This window comes from Gadus morhua, chromosome 13 (assembly GCF_902167405.1).
Source record: "Gadus morhua chromosome 13, gadMor3.0, whole genome shotgun sequence".
In the NCBI taxonomy this organism is placed as follows: Eukaryota; Metazoa; Chordata; class Actinopteri; order Gadiformes; family Gadidae; genus Gadus; species Gadus morhua.
Genome location: NC_044060.1, coordinates 10,365,218 through 10,379,737, shown reverse-complemented (window position 1 = coordinate 10,379,737; position 14,520 = coordinate 10,365,218). Strand labels below are relative to the sequence as shown.

The following is a 14,520-nucleotide window of genomic DNA, read 5'->3' as shown; positions in this document are numbered from 1 at the left end:
CACGCACACATCCAAGTGCACACACACGCACACATAGACGAACACCATCACAGATACATTTGGAGATAAGATATGTAGACTATCCTGTGTTTGCTATAGAAATACAATGATCCATTTCATATACTGGGACATCCTGTTATTACGACTGCACAATAACAAATATCACACTATCTCTTCATCTCTCTCTCTCTCTCTCTCTCTCTCTCTCTCTCTCTCTCTCTCTCTCTCTCTCTCTCTCTCTCTCTCTCTCTCTCTCTCTCTCTCTCTCTCTCTCTCTCTCTCTCTCTCTCTTCTCTCTCTCTCTCTCTCTCTCTCTCTCTCTCTCTCTCTCTCTCTCTCTCTCTCTCTCTCTCTCTCTCTCTCTTTTTTATTTTGCTTTTTCGTTATAATTTGTCTCTACTCATCGTGAAATCCATCTCCTCATTCCTCCTTTTATCCCTCTTTTCCAATAGCTGTCTTTCTTTTCCCCGCCTCTCCTCTCCTGTCATTCCCTCTCTCTCTCACACACACACTATCTCCCACCCCATCTCTCTCTCATTGGAACAACAGATAGTAATGTCTCTGTATCATTTTCTTTTAAAACAAATGAAAACAATATTAACTAATTGATCTTCAAAACAGCAAAATCTGTCTCTACTCTGGTAATCGGCAATGCGTTCAAAGGACAGCCATTCTTGAGTCAGCCTGTACTTGTTCACTAATTTAGTCTTGACAAATGTAAACATGGTTTGAACTATTCTACTCAGTTGTGTTGGACTCCTCTTGTTTTTCAGACTATTCCTGACAGTAGGGATTAATCTCCTCCCGGTGAGGTGTTTGATAACGTTTAGTCAAACAGGGAACATGGTACTGGTGCAAAAAGACCAGATGTATCGGAGGAGATCAGTGAAAGAATTAAGTCAAAGGCACTATAAGAATCTGAAATCTGGGATTTGAATTTGTAAAATAAATGCTTGGATGAACTTGTGACGTTATTGACATCAATCATTCATTCACCATTAACAAAATTGGAATTTAAATAAAGGAATATATAAAATACCAGTCACAAAAGTTTCCTCATTATCCACGGATCTCCAAATATGCAAATGAGATAACTCGTCATGCCCATTTGGCCCCTCCTCTCCTTTCCGCCGATACACATGTGGGAGAAGCTCAAACACGGACAGATATTAGGGGAACACCGGTCAAAACAGTACTTAAGAATACACTGTTTAATTGAAATGACCAACAACGATCAATGACATCGACATATGGTTGACCCTCAGTTGGCTTCAAAAGCAATATGGGATATACTTTGAGATTACTAGTTAAAAACGCAAACCAAATCAAGATGACCAGAACGGTTCCATTCTTCAAATCAATTATATAGTGAGTAAAATAAGTGTTATGAATGAATTGATAGTGTCTCAGAAAATAAAGCTGCATCACCGCAACACTTGAACGGATTGGTTGGTTAACTTCCAAGTAGGAGATCTAAGCTTTCTGAATCCTTCAAAGCTAGCTGACAGCTTATTTCGCACTTGAACTTACAGCCCTTATAGCCCATTTGAACATAAATACTACCTGGACAAATATGGATTTTCACCTGAGTTGGTGTAAGCACTAATTAAGAATATTTTTTTTCAGTTCCATTAAACTTTTGTGGATGCAACATAATACGGAAGTCACTAGTGATGCATTAACACTGACTTCATGTCCTCTGCATCTGTAAGGAGAGAGACACCTGAGGGGCCCAGAACTCTGCCTCCATACCGGGGCCCAGTAACAGGTACCCGGCCGGTACTCAGCAGGCGGGCCAGAGAGAGAAGACAAAGCACGGTGAGCTCCAATGCAGCGCTCGTCACGGGGGGTATGCGTTGTTTACATCAGTTTACATTAAATGTGCGTCTTCCGTGAAAGTAATGGACATGTATGTGGGAGAAGCTGAGGTCTGTGTATGCGTGCGTGTGTGCGCGCGCGCGCGCGCGTGTGTGTGTGTGTGTGTGTGTGTGTGTGTGTGTGTGTGTGTGTGTGTGTGTGTGTGTGTGTGTGTGTGTGTGTGTGTGTGTGTGTGTGTGCCTGCCTTTGTGTGTGCTTAAATTACTTTAATTTACTAAATGAATGAATCAGCATCCTCAATCATTTGAGATGTTTTTAGGGCCCTTTTTATGATTATTTTTAAAGTCTCTGCACTTTACAGATCAACTTGACGAAGCGTCAAAGCAATGGAATGATGAGACTTTCTATGTGTCTTCTGATTGGCCGGCCTAGCTGTCAATCCCCAAAATCCCACTCTCGCAGACCCATGTTAACTTGTATTCCCGCTGTATACTCATAATAAATACCTCAGAACCGAATCGAACAGTTACAAAGAATGAGCATTTAAACAATTTCTACTCTATCAACGACGCACAGTTAGAGTCATTAGTCTCCAAGCCTCCCCCCCCAGTCCTTCTTGGTGGAGGAGATGTGAGGATGCGCTGCCGCCATGCAGGTCCATACCGGCCGTGAGGACACTAAATGTCACTCCCTCTCCCCGCTGACTCGCTGCAATTTACCTTCTTATTCAACAAGCCGTCCGGACACCTGGGAAGGCTAGGAACAAATAGCAGAGGGCCAGGGACTAAGGAGAGCAGGGCCGAGACAAGGGAGGAGGGGGTCAGAGGAGAGACGATCATCAAATGATAATTATACGGGTCTAGTAGTGTGTGTGTGTGTGTGTGTGTGTGTGTGTGTGTGTGTGTGTGTGTGTGTGTGTGTGTGTGTGTGTGTGTGTGTGTGTGTGTTGCCTATATTTTTTTTAGGTATGCTGTGTTAAAGCGGGGTAAAGCCGTCATATAGGCCTATCGTAACCTGCCCGTTCGTTTACATTCGTCTGAAACCGCTTATCGCCTGAGGGCCAACAACCGTTCAGCGTTAATCAAGAACCGTCCAATCAGAAAGAGTTAAAACCGCGACTGGTTTATCTTAAATTAACTGTACCGAAATGAAATGGATGGTAGGCACGGCAATTAGGCCTACGCATTTTTTTTTTTTATCATAGGCTATACTGCTGCCAAAGGTTGAAATGTGAAAAATACTCGATTTGATCACTTAATAATTTATGTCACATTATTTTCCGGCGTTAATTTAAAAATCATGATGAATGAAGCGCTGTACTTTCAAAGAACCAGGAGAATGGTTTGTCCTCATGATTTCCTTTTTTACTTGAATCCACATTCTCCAGACCCCTGGTCAGAAAGGCCTGCCACACCGAGCGGTACCCGCGTGGATTTCTCCTCCTCCGGGTGTCCATCCATGATGTGCAGTGCACGTGTGTCTTTGCGCGTGTTTGTGAACGATATAGCAAGTCATTCCTGCACCCTGTCCCGACTTTGAACTAAATTAGTGACTCGCATGAATTATATTCTTGTAGGTATAGATAAATACATAGTCCATATTTTGGAGACCAGCAGTAAGAACTCCTGTACACCGCGCGTAATGGATAAGAGGGGGGCTCCACTACAGCACTAAAAACCCATTATAGCGGAGGGGGCCGGCGTTAGGACCCGGGGAGAGAGCGAGACAGCGCGAGAGTCGGCCGCCGGTCGGTCGGTCGGTAGGCGGCAGTCTGTTGGCACACAGTCTCGTGCGCTGCGCTCTCCCCAACTCTCCGTCGACACTTGGAGAGACCAGAGAGCAGAGAGCACAGATCCTCTGAGCGCGTCCACACTCCCACTGGGAACGGAATCACGGATCGTTAGACTTAACTTCAACTCTTTTATTCTTCTTTTTGTTCTTCTTATTGTTCTTCTGCTTGATCTTCTTCTTGTTCCTCTTCCTCTTGGTCAACCTTTCGTTTCTCCGCCGATGCGAGGGTCTGGTGTTGTGATGTGGAGGACGGGTCCGGGAAACGCCAAGTAGTGTACAGGAGTGCATTTGCGGAAGAAATACTTTTATGAAGATGGATAATCGGAGCAGTTTCCTCGTTTTGCCCGCCGCCTTAATCCTCTCCGTTCTGTTGGGATTTACGCATGGACAATTCTTTCCAGGTATGAGTTTACTATATTGTTTTTGGCCGTTTCGTTCTGAATCTGAATGAATGGGCTTGTTTGATTACAGCATGTTTGTGTTAATGCATGACATGAGATGTATTGACAAAAGGCTTTGATGGGAATGATTCGCTTCATGACTTTTGGTTGATTTAATGGCATTTATTTGGTCACTGGGCAGTGCGGAGACGCAGGGAATATGTTTTTTGTCAGGTGATATGTTGCTGTGTTTTACTCGAATTACTACATCAACTTAGTATTGGGAGTTGATCTAAGCGGTTCTTGGATACCGAAGGTTTTTTATTTTGGTTCTGTCTAAGCGAAAGAATACGGTTTGACCAGGGAATATTTTGGAACGTCTTTCTCGTTGGTTCGACCCCAGCCGGGTTATCCCACAACTTGCACGATTGTAACGTTCTGTGTTCATGCAAATTAAATGAAGGCTATATGTATATATATATATATATATATATATATATATATATATATATATATATATATATATATATATATATATATATATATATATATATATATATACTAGTCATTATTAGGTCTTCATTCATAATATAAATACATTATTGAGATCTCTTCGCGCTCTTGTTACGCGCGGTATTTGGGGCAGAACTGGCGGTGTTTGTGTGCCCAAATGTTATTAAGTCATAACGGTTGTTTGTGATAAAGATCTTAAATGCTTTATGTGCTTTTAAAACAGCATCGGACAAGGAGAAAAATGCAGAACTAACATCACCTGTTACTGCTCCCCGATGCACGGAACACTTTAGTAGCCTAGCTACTTTAACGTACGATCACATAAACCATTAGCAACAATGTGTGAAATCTGTGGTTTATGGTTGCACTAAAGTCCGAATGCAATCACTGTGTCTTCAACGCGCTTTTGTCCCACACAAAACCTGAGACGAAAAAACTCCTCAAATAACCACAGGCGAGGTGGAGACCTCCGGACTATCTGATCACTTTCCCCGTCGTTGTGGGCCATATCTCGTTATCTTCCAGGGAAACTAGCACCCGCTTTTATTGCCTGATAGTATTTGCGGTGCAACATAGATTATATCACAACACATAATGATAATATCAGTTCCTTGCCCACTTCTTGGGCGACTCGTGCACGGAGGCGGACAAGTTGGAAGTGTCGTGCTGGGAGAGACACGGCTCCTTCTGCTTGGTATTCATCGCTTGTAAAACGGGGAAAAGACCACTTTGAAGAGAAGACTGGCCCCTAACATAGCCCCCCTCTGCTCCTCTCCTACTCGCCTCCTCGTTCCTGCCCGGAGACCACAGCATGTTCTGCGCGTAATATCACATTGGGGAAACATTTGGACATTAGTGTTTTTATCATATTTATATCTATTTATAATGTGCCCTGAGAGAAGCCCGCAGACTGTCTCCCTGGCAGCTGTGTGTGTGTGTGTGTGTGTGTGTGTGTGTGTGTGTGTGTGTGTGTGTGTGTGTGTGTGTGTGTGTGTGTGTGTGTGTGTGTTTGTTTCGTGTTTGTGTGTGTTTGTAATATGCCTACCATGTTTCATTTGTTTCACCTGTGAAGGTTTTTTTTAAGAGATTTTACACAAACTACAGCCGCGGGGCTTGCATATATACTACAGAGCATCATAAATAGGGCTATGGTTGTCGTAAACATGTCTTGAAAATCACCATGGAGCCAGACGAGCTGATGGTGAATAAAATAAAAGGTTAATACGTTCGCTAATTGTGGCACGCCTACTATTACATTACCTTGCAGACTTTACAGCCTACGTTGAGGCCTTGGAGAGTAGAGTTCCTTGTGCTTTCATTGTTTATTCATTATGACTTGGAGGGATGGTTTAAACGAGGGGAAGAAGAGGGCATAAGAACTAAGAGGCGAACAGTAGAGAAGTCATCACGGTCCCGCGGGCTCTCGGGTGTCCGCCTCCGCCTGCGGTTCCGCCCGCGGCCGTGAGGTGGCGCTATTGGTTCATCCTACCGAACGGCGTGTTTTCCACCGTACAGGTCGGCGGACTGACACCGCGATCAACGAGAGTGAAGCGACAGTTTCTAGCAAAATGTTTCTCAGACATTTAAGCTCCACTGAATTGATTTTATACTGATACGATAAACAACATCAGACCATGCTTCTCAAATGATCCGTCTACTTCCCCTTTTCTCCGTGTCGTTTAGAGGCATACCTAGGCTCTCTGTTGTTCATTTTATTTAATTTATTTTACATCCTTACCCTCGATGTGGGTTATGACTGCCGGATGTGTAGTTTTTATTTATTATGTGCATATTAACGCATTTATAAAAAAAAGCTCACCCGTCAACCCCAGACAGGTTATTTGAGGTAATAAAACACGTGACGTGATTAATACGTTGTATATCCCTTCGAAAAAGTCGGTTTTAAACGAGCCTGTTGAGCGTATAAAAACGGGACGCAGAGGGCCGGATGGCCCCGCCGCCTCACGGCCGGAACCACGTCTGTTTACGTACTGAGTGATACCGAGAGGTCGGTCACGCAAGGTCAAGGAAAGATCAAATAATCTGTGGACGGACTTTTAATTATTCACGATGTTTGCGTTTAATTTGGTACCGTTGAAACTCTCTCTTTCACCCCCATACCCCCCTCCTTGCCTCCCTACATCCCTTCTCTCCATGTGTGTGTTTGAATCATCTTTCTTAGTGTATTCTAGAGTTTTACTGCATAGAAGAGATAGATTCAGTGTGTTTGTGTGGAAGTGTGTATTTGTGAGACATACATACACACATATATGTGTGTGCGCGTGTGTGTGTGGTGCAGCTGTGATCTTGTCTCCTCCATCTTTGAGCCTCACTGACCGCTAATTGTTAGATGTTCAGGGGGTGACTGAGCATGAGCTGTATGTGTCTGTCAGTACGTGTGTGTGTTTGTGTGTGAGTGTGTTTTCGGGCATGAGGGCAAGTGTGTCCTTGTGCATATTTTAAAGTGATGTGTGTGTGTGTGTGTGTGTGTGTGTGTGTGTGTGTGTGTGTGTGTGTGTGTGTGTGTGTGTGTGTGTGTGTGTGTGTGTGTGTGTGTGTGTGTGTGTGTGGGCCTTGTAAATTAGATTTATTGGACTGGAAAGAGGGATGAGACGGGGATAGAGGGAGAGAGAGAGAGGACTCCTCTGTTTGACTCGATCGCCCCGGTGTGTTGACTTGTTGAAGACGTTGAAGAGGCTTTGGCTTTGATCAAATTAACATTCCCCAATATCTCAATTACACAGCTTTTATACGATTACATCGGGTGTGTGCAATGGTGCGTGCGTGGGTATGGTAGGGGTGGAATGAAGGAGGGATGGAGGACAAGACAGAGTGAAGGAGAGGGAGAATAAGGATGGGGTATGCGGTAGAGGTTAAGAAAGAAGATGTGCTGTGTGTCTGTCTGTCTGTCCGTCTGTCTGTCTGTCTGTCTGTCTGTCTGTCTGTCTGTCTGTCTGTCTGTCTGTCTGTCTGTCTGTCTGTCTGTCTGTCTGTCCGACTGCCTGTCTGTCTGTCTGCCTGTCTGTCTGTCTGTTTGTACTTCAGAACAGAACAGAACGGATAGAGGGGTGAGTGGAGGTGAGATAAAAAAAATCGGTCTTTCTGTGTGTGAGAAAGAGTTTGCTGTCAACACACACACACACACACACACACACACACACACACACACACACACACACACACACACACACACACACACACACACACACACACACACACACACACAGCCTCACGTCCTCCTTTACTTAATATGCTTTCTTCTCACTGTGTGTGTGTGTGTGTGTGTGTGTGTGTCCTTAATCCCCTGCACTTATTCTATTGGCCTGACTAACTGTCAGACTAATACCAGGGCATACTGAGTTGACTCAGTATGTGTGTGTGTGTGTTGGTGTGTGTATATGTTTGACTGTGTTTGTGTATTTGTGAGAGAGAGAGCCCCCCCGACCTCCATGGCTGATTGTCAGGTACTAAGAGAGCTGGTTGGAGACTCTGTCTCAATGGATGGGGGGGAGCAAGGCTAGGAGATTAAATGAGTGAGGATCCTGAAACGTGTGCTTTTATGTTTTCTGTTCCCCTACTCGGGTGAACAAATGGAAGCAGCCCCCTTCTCACAAGGCTGTTCCAGGCATTCAGCCCACAGTGTTGTTTGCTGTCCGAGGACGTAGAAGATGTGTGGATTCACTTGTTAAATACTCACGAGGCGCCCTTGGTGTGACACACAACATACAATCAGTCGGGGCCCAGTGAGGTCTCCATAGAGACGGAAAATCAGAGTTCTGATTACGGCAACGGAACAGAATAAAGCAAGCCCGCCTGGAAACTGACCGATCAGAACGTTTTCGCGTAGCGGGCATCTGCAGAGCTTTCAGCAGTTTGCAAAAATCGAAATAAAATAAGCTTGCCAAGGTATGAGTTTGTTTTCTCCTTAATCTCATCATTTTATTTTTGCGACCTCGCCAAAACCTCATTTACACAAGACACATTGCTTGCTTTACCCTCCTGGGATCATTCTGAACACTGTTTGTCTCGAGATGTGCAGTTAATAAAGTTGTTTCTATGGAGGATCGGGGTTCAGTGGCTTGCCTCTCAACCGTCATATCGACGATAATAATAATAATATTACATGTGTTATCGGTCCTGGTCCAAAGGGTTACTTGGTGCACAAGTAATTGGAAGATCTTTATTGTCGTTGTTTACAGGTAGACCAGTAGCAGTGTCAGGTGGTAGTACGGACCAGCACCAGGTTAAACATTGGTAATGTTCCCAGCAGATAGCCATTTTTATATCTGTTATTAATGCAAACATTTATTTTTATGTTTATGACTGGTCGGAGCCTCGGTTGGTTGATGAATCATTGACCCTTGGAACCAGCGGGTTGTGGGTTTGAAACCTAGTGGTTGCTAGTGAGGTTGGGCTGGACGGCTGGTTGTTGATCTCAAAGTTAGGAGAGACGATTGAAAGTCGAAGCATTGCTAGTGCTGCTCTCATAGGAGTCGTCGATATTGGTCACTGTGGATCCATGCGTTAGGATATTGTGGTCAAATCTCATTGATGAGCAAAAAACAAATTAGAAGAAGGAAACATGCCGCTCATATACATTTCCCTTCTTGGATCAGTGCAACCAATTGCAGCAAGGCAAACTTCAACTTTTCAGCTATCGACGAAATCTGATGTTTTGAATCAGAAATAGGTCATTCACGTGGATCTGCACGATCCTCGTGAATGACCTATTTCTGATTCAAAACATGAATCAGAAAAGTCTTCTGCTGGTAAAGTAATCTTTGGGTAGGCGTGTTCACCGTAGTGTATTTTTTCTGCTGCTCTTCAAACCATTCATGACCAATCCAATAATAACTTTGTTGCCAGGCAGATATTCCTGATGAATGCCTAATCCTGATTGGCTGATAGAAAGATAATAATAAAGGTGTCGGCTCACCTCGGCTGCGCCCACTGAGCGATTCCATTTAAGGGGTGGCTGATGTCATTGTTTTTTGCAATCTATGACTCGAGTCAATTAGTAATGGCACTTGTTTGACTTACTAATGCTGTAATGGCAATTTGTATTTGTATTAGGTGGGATAATTAGTGCGTTACTTTCATCTCGTCTCGCAAATCTGTTCAGACGTATTTTAGATCCCATGTTTGAATCCTGTTCCACTTGTTTTCTGAGTAAACAATGTATTTTAGAGCCCATCTCTGAATCCTGTGCCACTTGTTCTCTGAGTAAACTAAATGTGAAGCCTTGAAATCCACTCAGTGTTTTTCTCCTCCATTGGTCAATCGATATACCAACAACAGAGACTTTTCCAATAGCAAAATATCTATGAAATGCTCGGGTTTGAGATTGTTTGGTATTTGATTGGATTTATTTGTTAACCTTGTACCTCATGCCCAGCAAGAACAAAGAGCCTGCACATAAGGGATTATTTTTTAATAAGCAGACAAGGATAGCGTCTTATGTGATTGAATGCCATAATACCAATATTCCTCCCGATTTGATTAGAGTTAGTCATCCTTCTGAAAATACTACTGTTTATTTTAAATGGGAGATTATGAATGTTGGACAGAGGGGAGTTAAAAAATGAAACATTAGGCCAAATACAGATATATTTTAAAATGAATACTATTGAGGCAGGACCCCACTCCATCCAAACCTGTGCACTATAGTAGGCCTAGTATTATTTACCATGGTTCAAATAGCCTAAATAACTCCTTTAGAAATAATAATGTTGATACTAATGATAACCTTGGACACCATATTTTATTTATATATATGGGCCTCAAAACAATTCATGTAGCTGTTCTCTTGTAAGACGTTAGTTAGTTGTTTTCCAAATGAGGGGTTTTGATGAAGCTCATTGCTAATTAGAGACAGGAGTTGGTGAAGCAAATATGAAAACAAACATTTCTACCGAAACAGTTATTTTGCGATCCTAATAGGTTTTATTAGCCCCCCAATGGCTGTGGAATTAGTTTTCAGGCATTTACAAATATATTTAAAAGTAACATTTGATTTCATTCCACAACTCCCCTTGTTGTGGCAGGGGTTCTCTATCTATGCAATGTTCTCACCTTTTTTTCACCCTTTTATTGCATGCCTTAACCATGAAGTAGCATCCTGGTTCAGGCATTCAACACAGAAAACATGACAACTAGAAACAGAACAAGAAAAGTAACTAATGTGTGTATGTGGAGATTGAAGTGATTTGTGTGCGTGTGTCTTGTTTGTGTGAACATGTATGGTGTGTGGTCCTCGGCCCGATGAACACTTCCTCTGTCACTAATTTAAATAATTCCAGTGATGAATGAAGGAGACTCTAACCAAGCAGAACCACGGCTGGGGCCAATGAATCCATATGTAATACAACTTGTTGCAAGAGCGAGAGGGAGGAGGGAGAACATAGGGAGAGAGAGAGGGAGAGAGAGAGAGAGAGAGAAAAGAGGGAGAGAGAAAAGAGGGAGGGAGAGAAAAGAGGGAGAGGGAGGAGGGGGAGTATATGGAGAGGGAGAGGGAGAGATAGAAAAGAGGGATGGGAGGGAGTGGAGAGGGAGGAGGGAGAAAAGAGGGAGAGGAATGAGGTCAAATATAGGGACAGGGAGATCGAATAGAGGGAGAGGGAGTGAGAAAAGAGGGAGAAGAAGAGACGATTGGGAGAAGGAGAGTGAGAGAAAAGGCGGAGAGGGAGAAACGAGGCCGAGGGAGAGAAAGAAAACAGGGCGAGGGACAAAGCATAAAGAGGGGTAAGGGAGAGAGAAGAGGGGTAGAGAGGGAGAAGATGGAGATAGAGAGAGAAGGGGGGAGAGAGGAGAGATGGAGACAGAAAAGATGGGGAGAGAGGAGAGGAGGCAATAGAAGAGGAAGTTGGAGATAAGCTTGGCAGACAAAGAGAGAGAGATGATGTAGGTGAGAGAATGCAGATGAGGGGGGGGGGGGGGGGTTGAGAAAATGATTTATTTTATTCGTCATATGTTGCAATACCTTACTGTTTCTCAACTAAGACACAGACAAAGACACAGGAGAGAACTAAAGGGGTCTATTGTCTGTCATACTGTGTAATATTTTGTGGGTGTTACACTCTGTATCAGGGATGTGTGTTTGTTTGTGTGTCTGTGTGTGTTAGTGTGTGTGTGTGTGTGTGTTGCTAGGCGGTCATGGATACACGCGCTGCCGTCATAATATTGCTTATCATATCAATTAGGGAGACGAGAATAATTTAATTGCACATTAGAAACCACATAGACACACACAAACACACACGGAGCTGCAGAAAACAGAGCTGCAAATCCATTCACACACTCATTCACACAAATTTTGCTATGTTGCAGACTTATTCTAAAAGGGACATGATGATGTAAACACTGTATCCCGTCAAGACATTGAATTAAAAATGTTTGCACGGAATGTTTTGCCAGTTGACTGAAAACAAAAAACGGAACCATATCATTTCAAAGTAGTCAGTCCCTCTGCTCCGACCCTCGAAACTTAGGCTGTGTGTATTTCCAGTTGTTTCTGTTCATATTGCTGTCTTATATATGTTTGCACACACACACACACACACACACACACACACACACACACACACACACACACGGCCTGGTTTTCCCATGCTCCATATTGTCGAGTGTTTGAAGTCACTCGGAGGTTGTTTATGGACCAGAGCTGCTGTCACTCAGGACTGACGGCTAAAGACCGGGCAGACGTGACTGACATCCCCACACACATCCAGACAGCCCCACCTGTGTGTGTGTGTGTGTGTATGTGTGTGTGTGTGTGTGTGTGTGTGTGTGTGTGTGTGTGTGTGTCTGTGTGTGGGATATAAGTCTCGCGCCACCGCTCTGAAGATTAGAGGAAGCGAGTGAGCTGAAGGAGCTTTAGATAAAGAGAGAGAGGAGGGAAGGAGGGTGAGAGAGAGAGAGAGAGAGAGAGAGAGAGAGAGAGAGAGAGAGAGAGAGAGAGAGAGAGAGAGAGAGAGAGAGAGAGAGAGAGAGAGAGAGAGAGAGAGAGAGAGAGAGAGAGAGAGAGAGAGAGAGAGAGAGAGGCAAAGGCTAGGGAGAGGGAGAGGGGCAGGGAGGAGTGAGAAGAAAACAGATTTAGTAGAGGTGAGGATACGATATGGAGAGGACAGACTCATCATACTCTCTGTGAAATATTATGGATATGAATATTAATGTCTTTGGTAGTGATTGATTTGTTCCCATTTAGCTGGGGGGTGACACGAGAATATGGAGTTGCAATACAAACAATAATCAAAAATACATTGGTAGGAAAGGTGTCTAATATATTTAAAAGTAACAATAAATTAACAATCATATGCTTAGGCTCCGTCGCAAAAACACAACAACCCCGAAGGTGTTGAGGATGGGAGGAGGAGGAGAAAGAGGTGGAGGAGCAGCAGGAGGAGAAGGGGGAGGAAGAGGGGGAGGGGGAGAGTCGCATTCAGATGAAAGTAGTGAGGATTATAGAGGGGAGAGAGGCTGAGGGGAGAGGAGAAGATGTGAGGGTGTTTGGTGTGAGGAGAGAGAGAGAGAGAGAGAGAAGATAGGGAGAGGGAGAGGATTAGTGTTGAAGTGTAGTGTGAGGTATTAAAGTGTATTAGCTGCAGTCACCCTAATGAACTTCCCCTTTTCCGCAGAGAGACCGTCGTGTGTGTGTGTGTGTGTTTGTGTGTGTCTGTGTGTGATTGTCTGTGTGTGTGACTTTTCGCGAGAAAAGACACACACACTTGATAGGTAGAGTAAGAAATCCCATTCACACAGAAAAACGTACTGTCTGCAAAGAAAAATGAAAAAATAATACAAATTTGAAATTAACTTGAACAGAACACGGCACCTAACCATCAAAGGACTTTGTTGTGTGTGTGTGTGTGTGTGTGTGTGTGTGTGTGTGTGTGTGTGTGTGTGTGTGTGTGTGTGTGTGTGTGTGTGTGTGTGTGTGTGTGTGTGTGTGTGTGTGTGTGTGTGTGTGTGTGCAAGTGAAAACACAACTAGAGACCCACATTTGGAGAGAGACTCTTTAATACACGCCTATCCTTACTTTAACATAATGTTAGACTCTGTGGCCGTCTCTTCATCATGGTCCTCCGGCTAACCCCGCCCAGTTGGGGATCCGCAGGGCAGATGAAACAAGCCACCCTGAGGCTGAGCAGGCAGCATCCTCCCTCCACTTCCTCCAGTGGGGGTGTGGGCCACTCTGTTGTTTCTTCTGGGTCTGAATCATGACTGAAAGTCAAATGTGTGTGCGTGTGCGTGCGGGTGTGTGGGCCTGGCTGTGTGTGTTGTTTTCACGAGCGAGAACTTGGATGGTAATCGGCCTCTCGAGGTCTTGTTAAACTTCCAGTCAGTTGCACGCAGCCGCCCAAACCGTTAGCGGTTAGCAATGAGCCGGCCTTTCATCGGTTTCCTGTGGAGAAAACATTAGCGCCTGGGCTAGCAGCGCTGCAAGTCACCCCAGCTCTCAGCTGAAGATGTTTTATTGCGTCATAAGAAGTTAAGTTAAGTTGATCATCAATCTCTAAGCATTTTAAATGGGGTATAAAATACAAAACAACTTTATTTTTCTGAAGCAGAATAACAGACACACGAGGCTCTATATAAAGCGTGCTTTACTGCATGTTTTACCATTCTCGCATAGGAAAACTATCACATATACTGCTCTCTTCTACCTCACACTTTATCTCTCTGCTCTTCATCTATATCTCTCTCCTCTCTTTCATTCTCTCTTTCTGTTGTACTCTCCTGTTTCTCGATCTCTCATTGTCTCTTGGTGTCCTTTTCTTGATCCTTACCGCTCTGCCTTTGCCACTTGATCACTCCCATCCTCTTCCTCCCTCTCTTTCTTCCACACACACACACACACACACACACACACACACACACACACACACACACACACACACACACACACACACACACACACACACACACACACACACACACACACACACACACACACACACACACAGCCATGTGACTGAGCACACATTGTACACACTGGGATAACTATGAACTGCCTCCCGTC

The 14,520-nt window shown here is 44.1% G+C and overlaps 1 protein-coding gene across 6 annotated transcripts in view; it reads left to right on the top strand.

Annotated features, from left to right (window-relative positions):
- Window positions 1-3,602: 3,602 nt before the first annotated feature.
- The window catches only part of ptprt (protein tyrosine phosphatase receptor type T), a 183,457-nt gene continuing 172,539 nt past the window's right edge, over window positions 3,603-14,520 (top strand). For all 6 annotated transcript variants that reach the window (XM_030375803.1, XM_030375802.1, XM_030375801.1 and 3 more), the window contains exon 1: window positions 3,603-4,010. In XM_030375803.1, coding sequence (XP_030231663.1) covers window positions 3,917-4,010 — 94 coding nt within the window. In that variant the 5' untranslated portion in view covers window positions 3,603-3,916. The remainder of the gene's footprint in view (window positions 4,011-14,520) is intronic.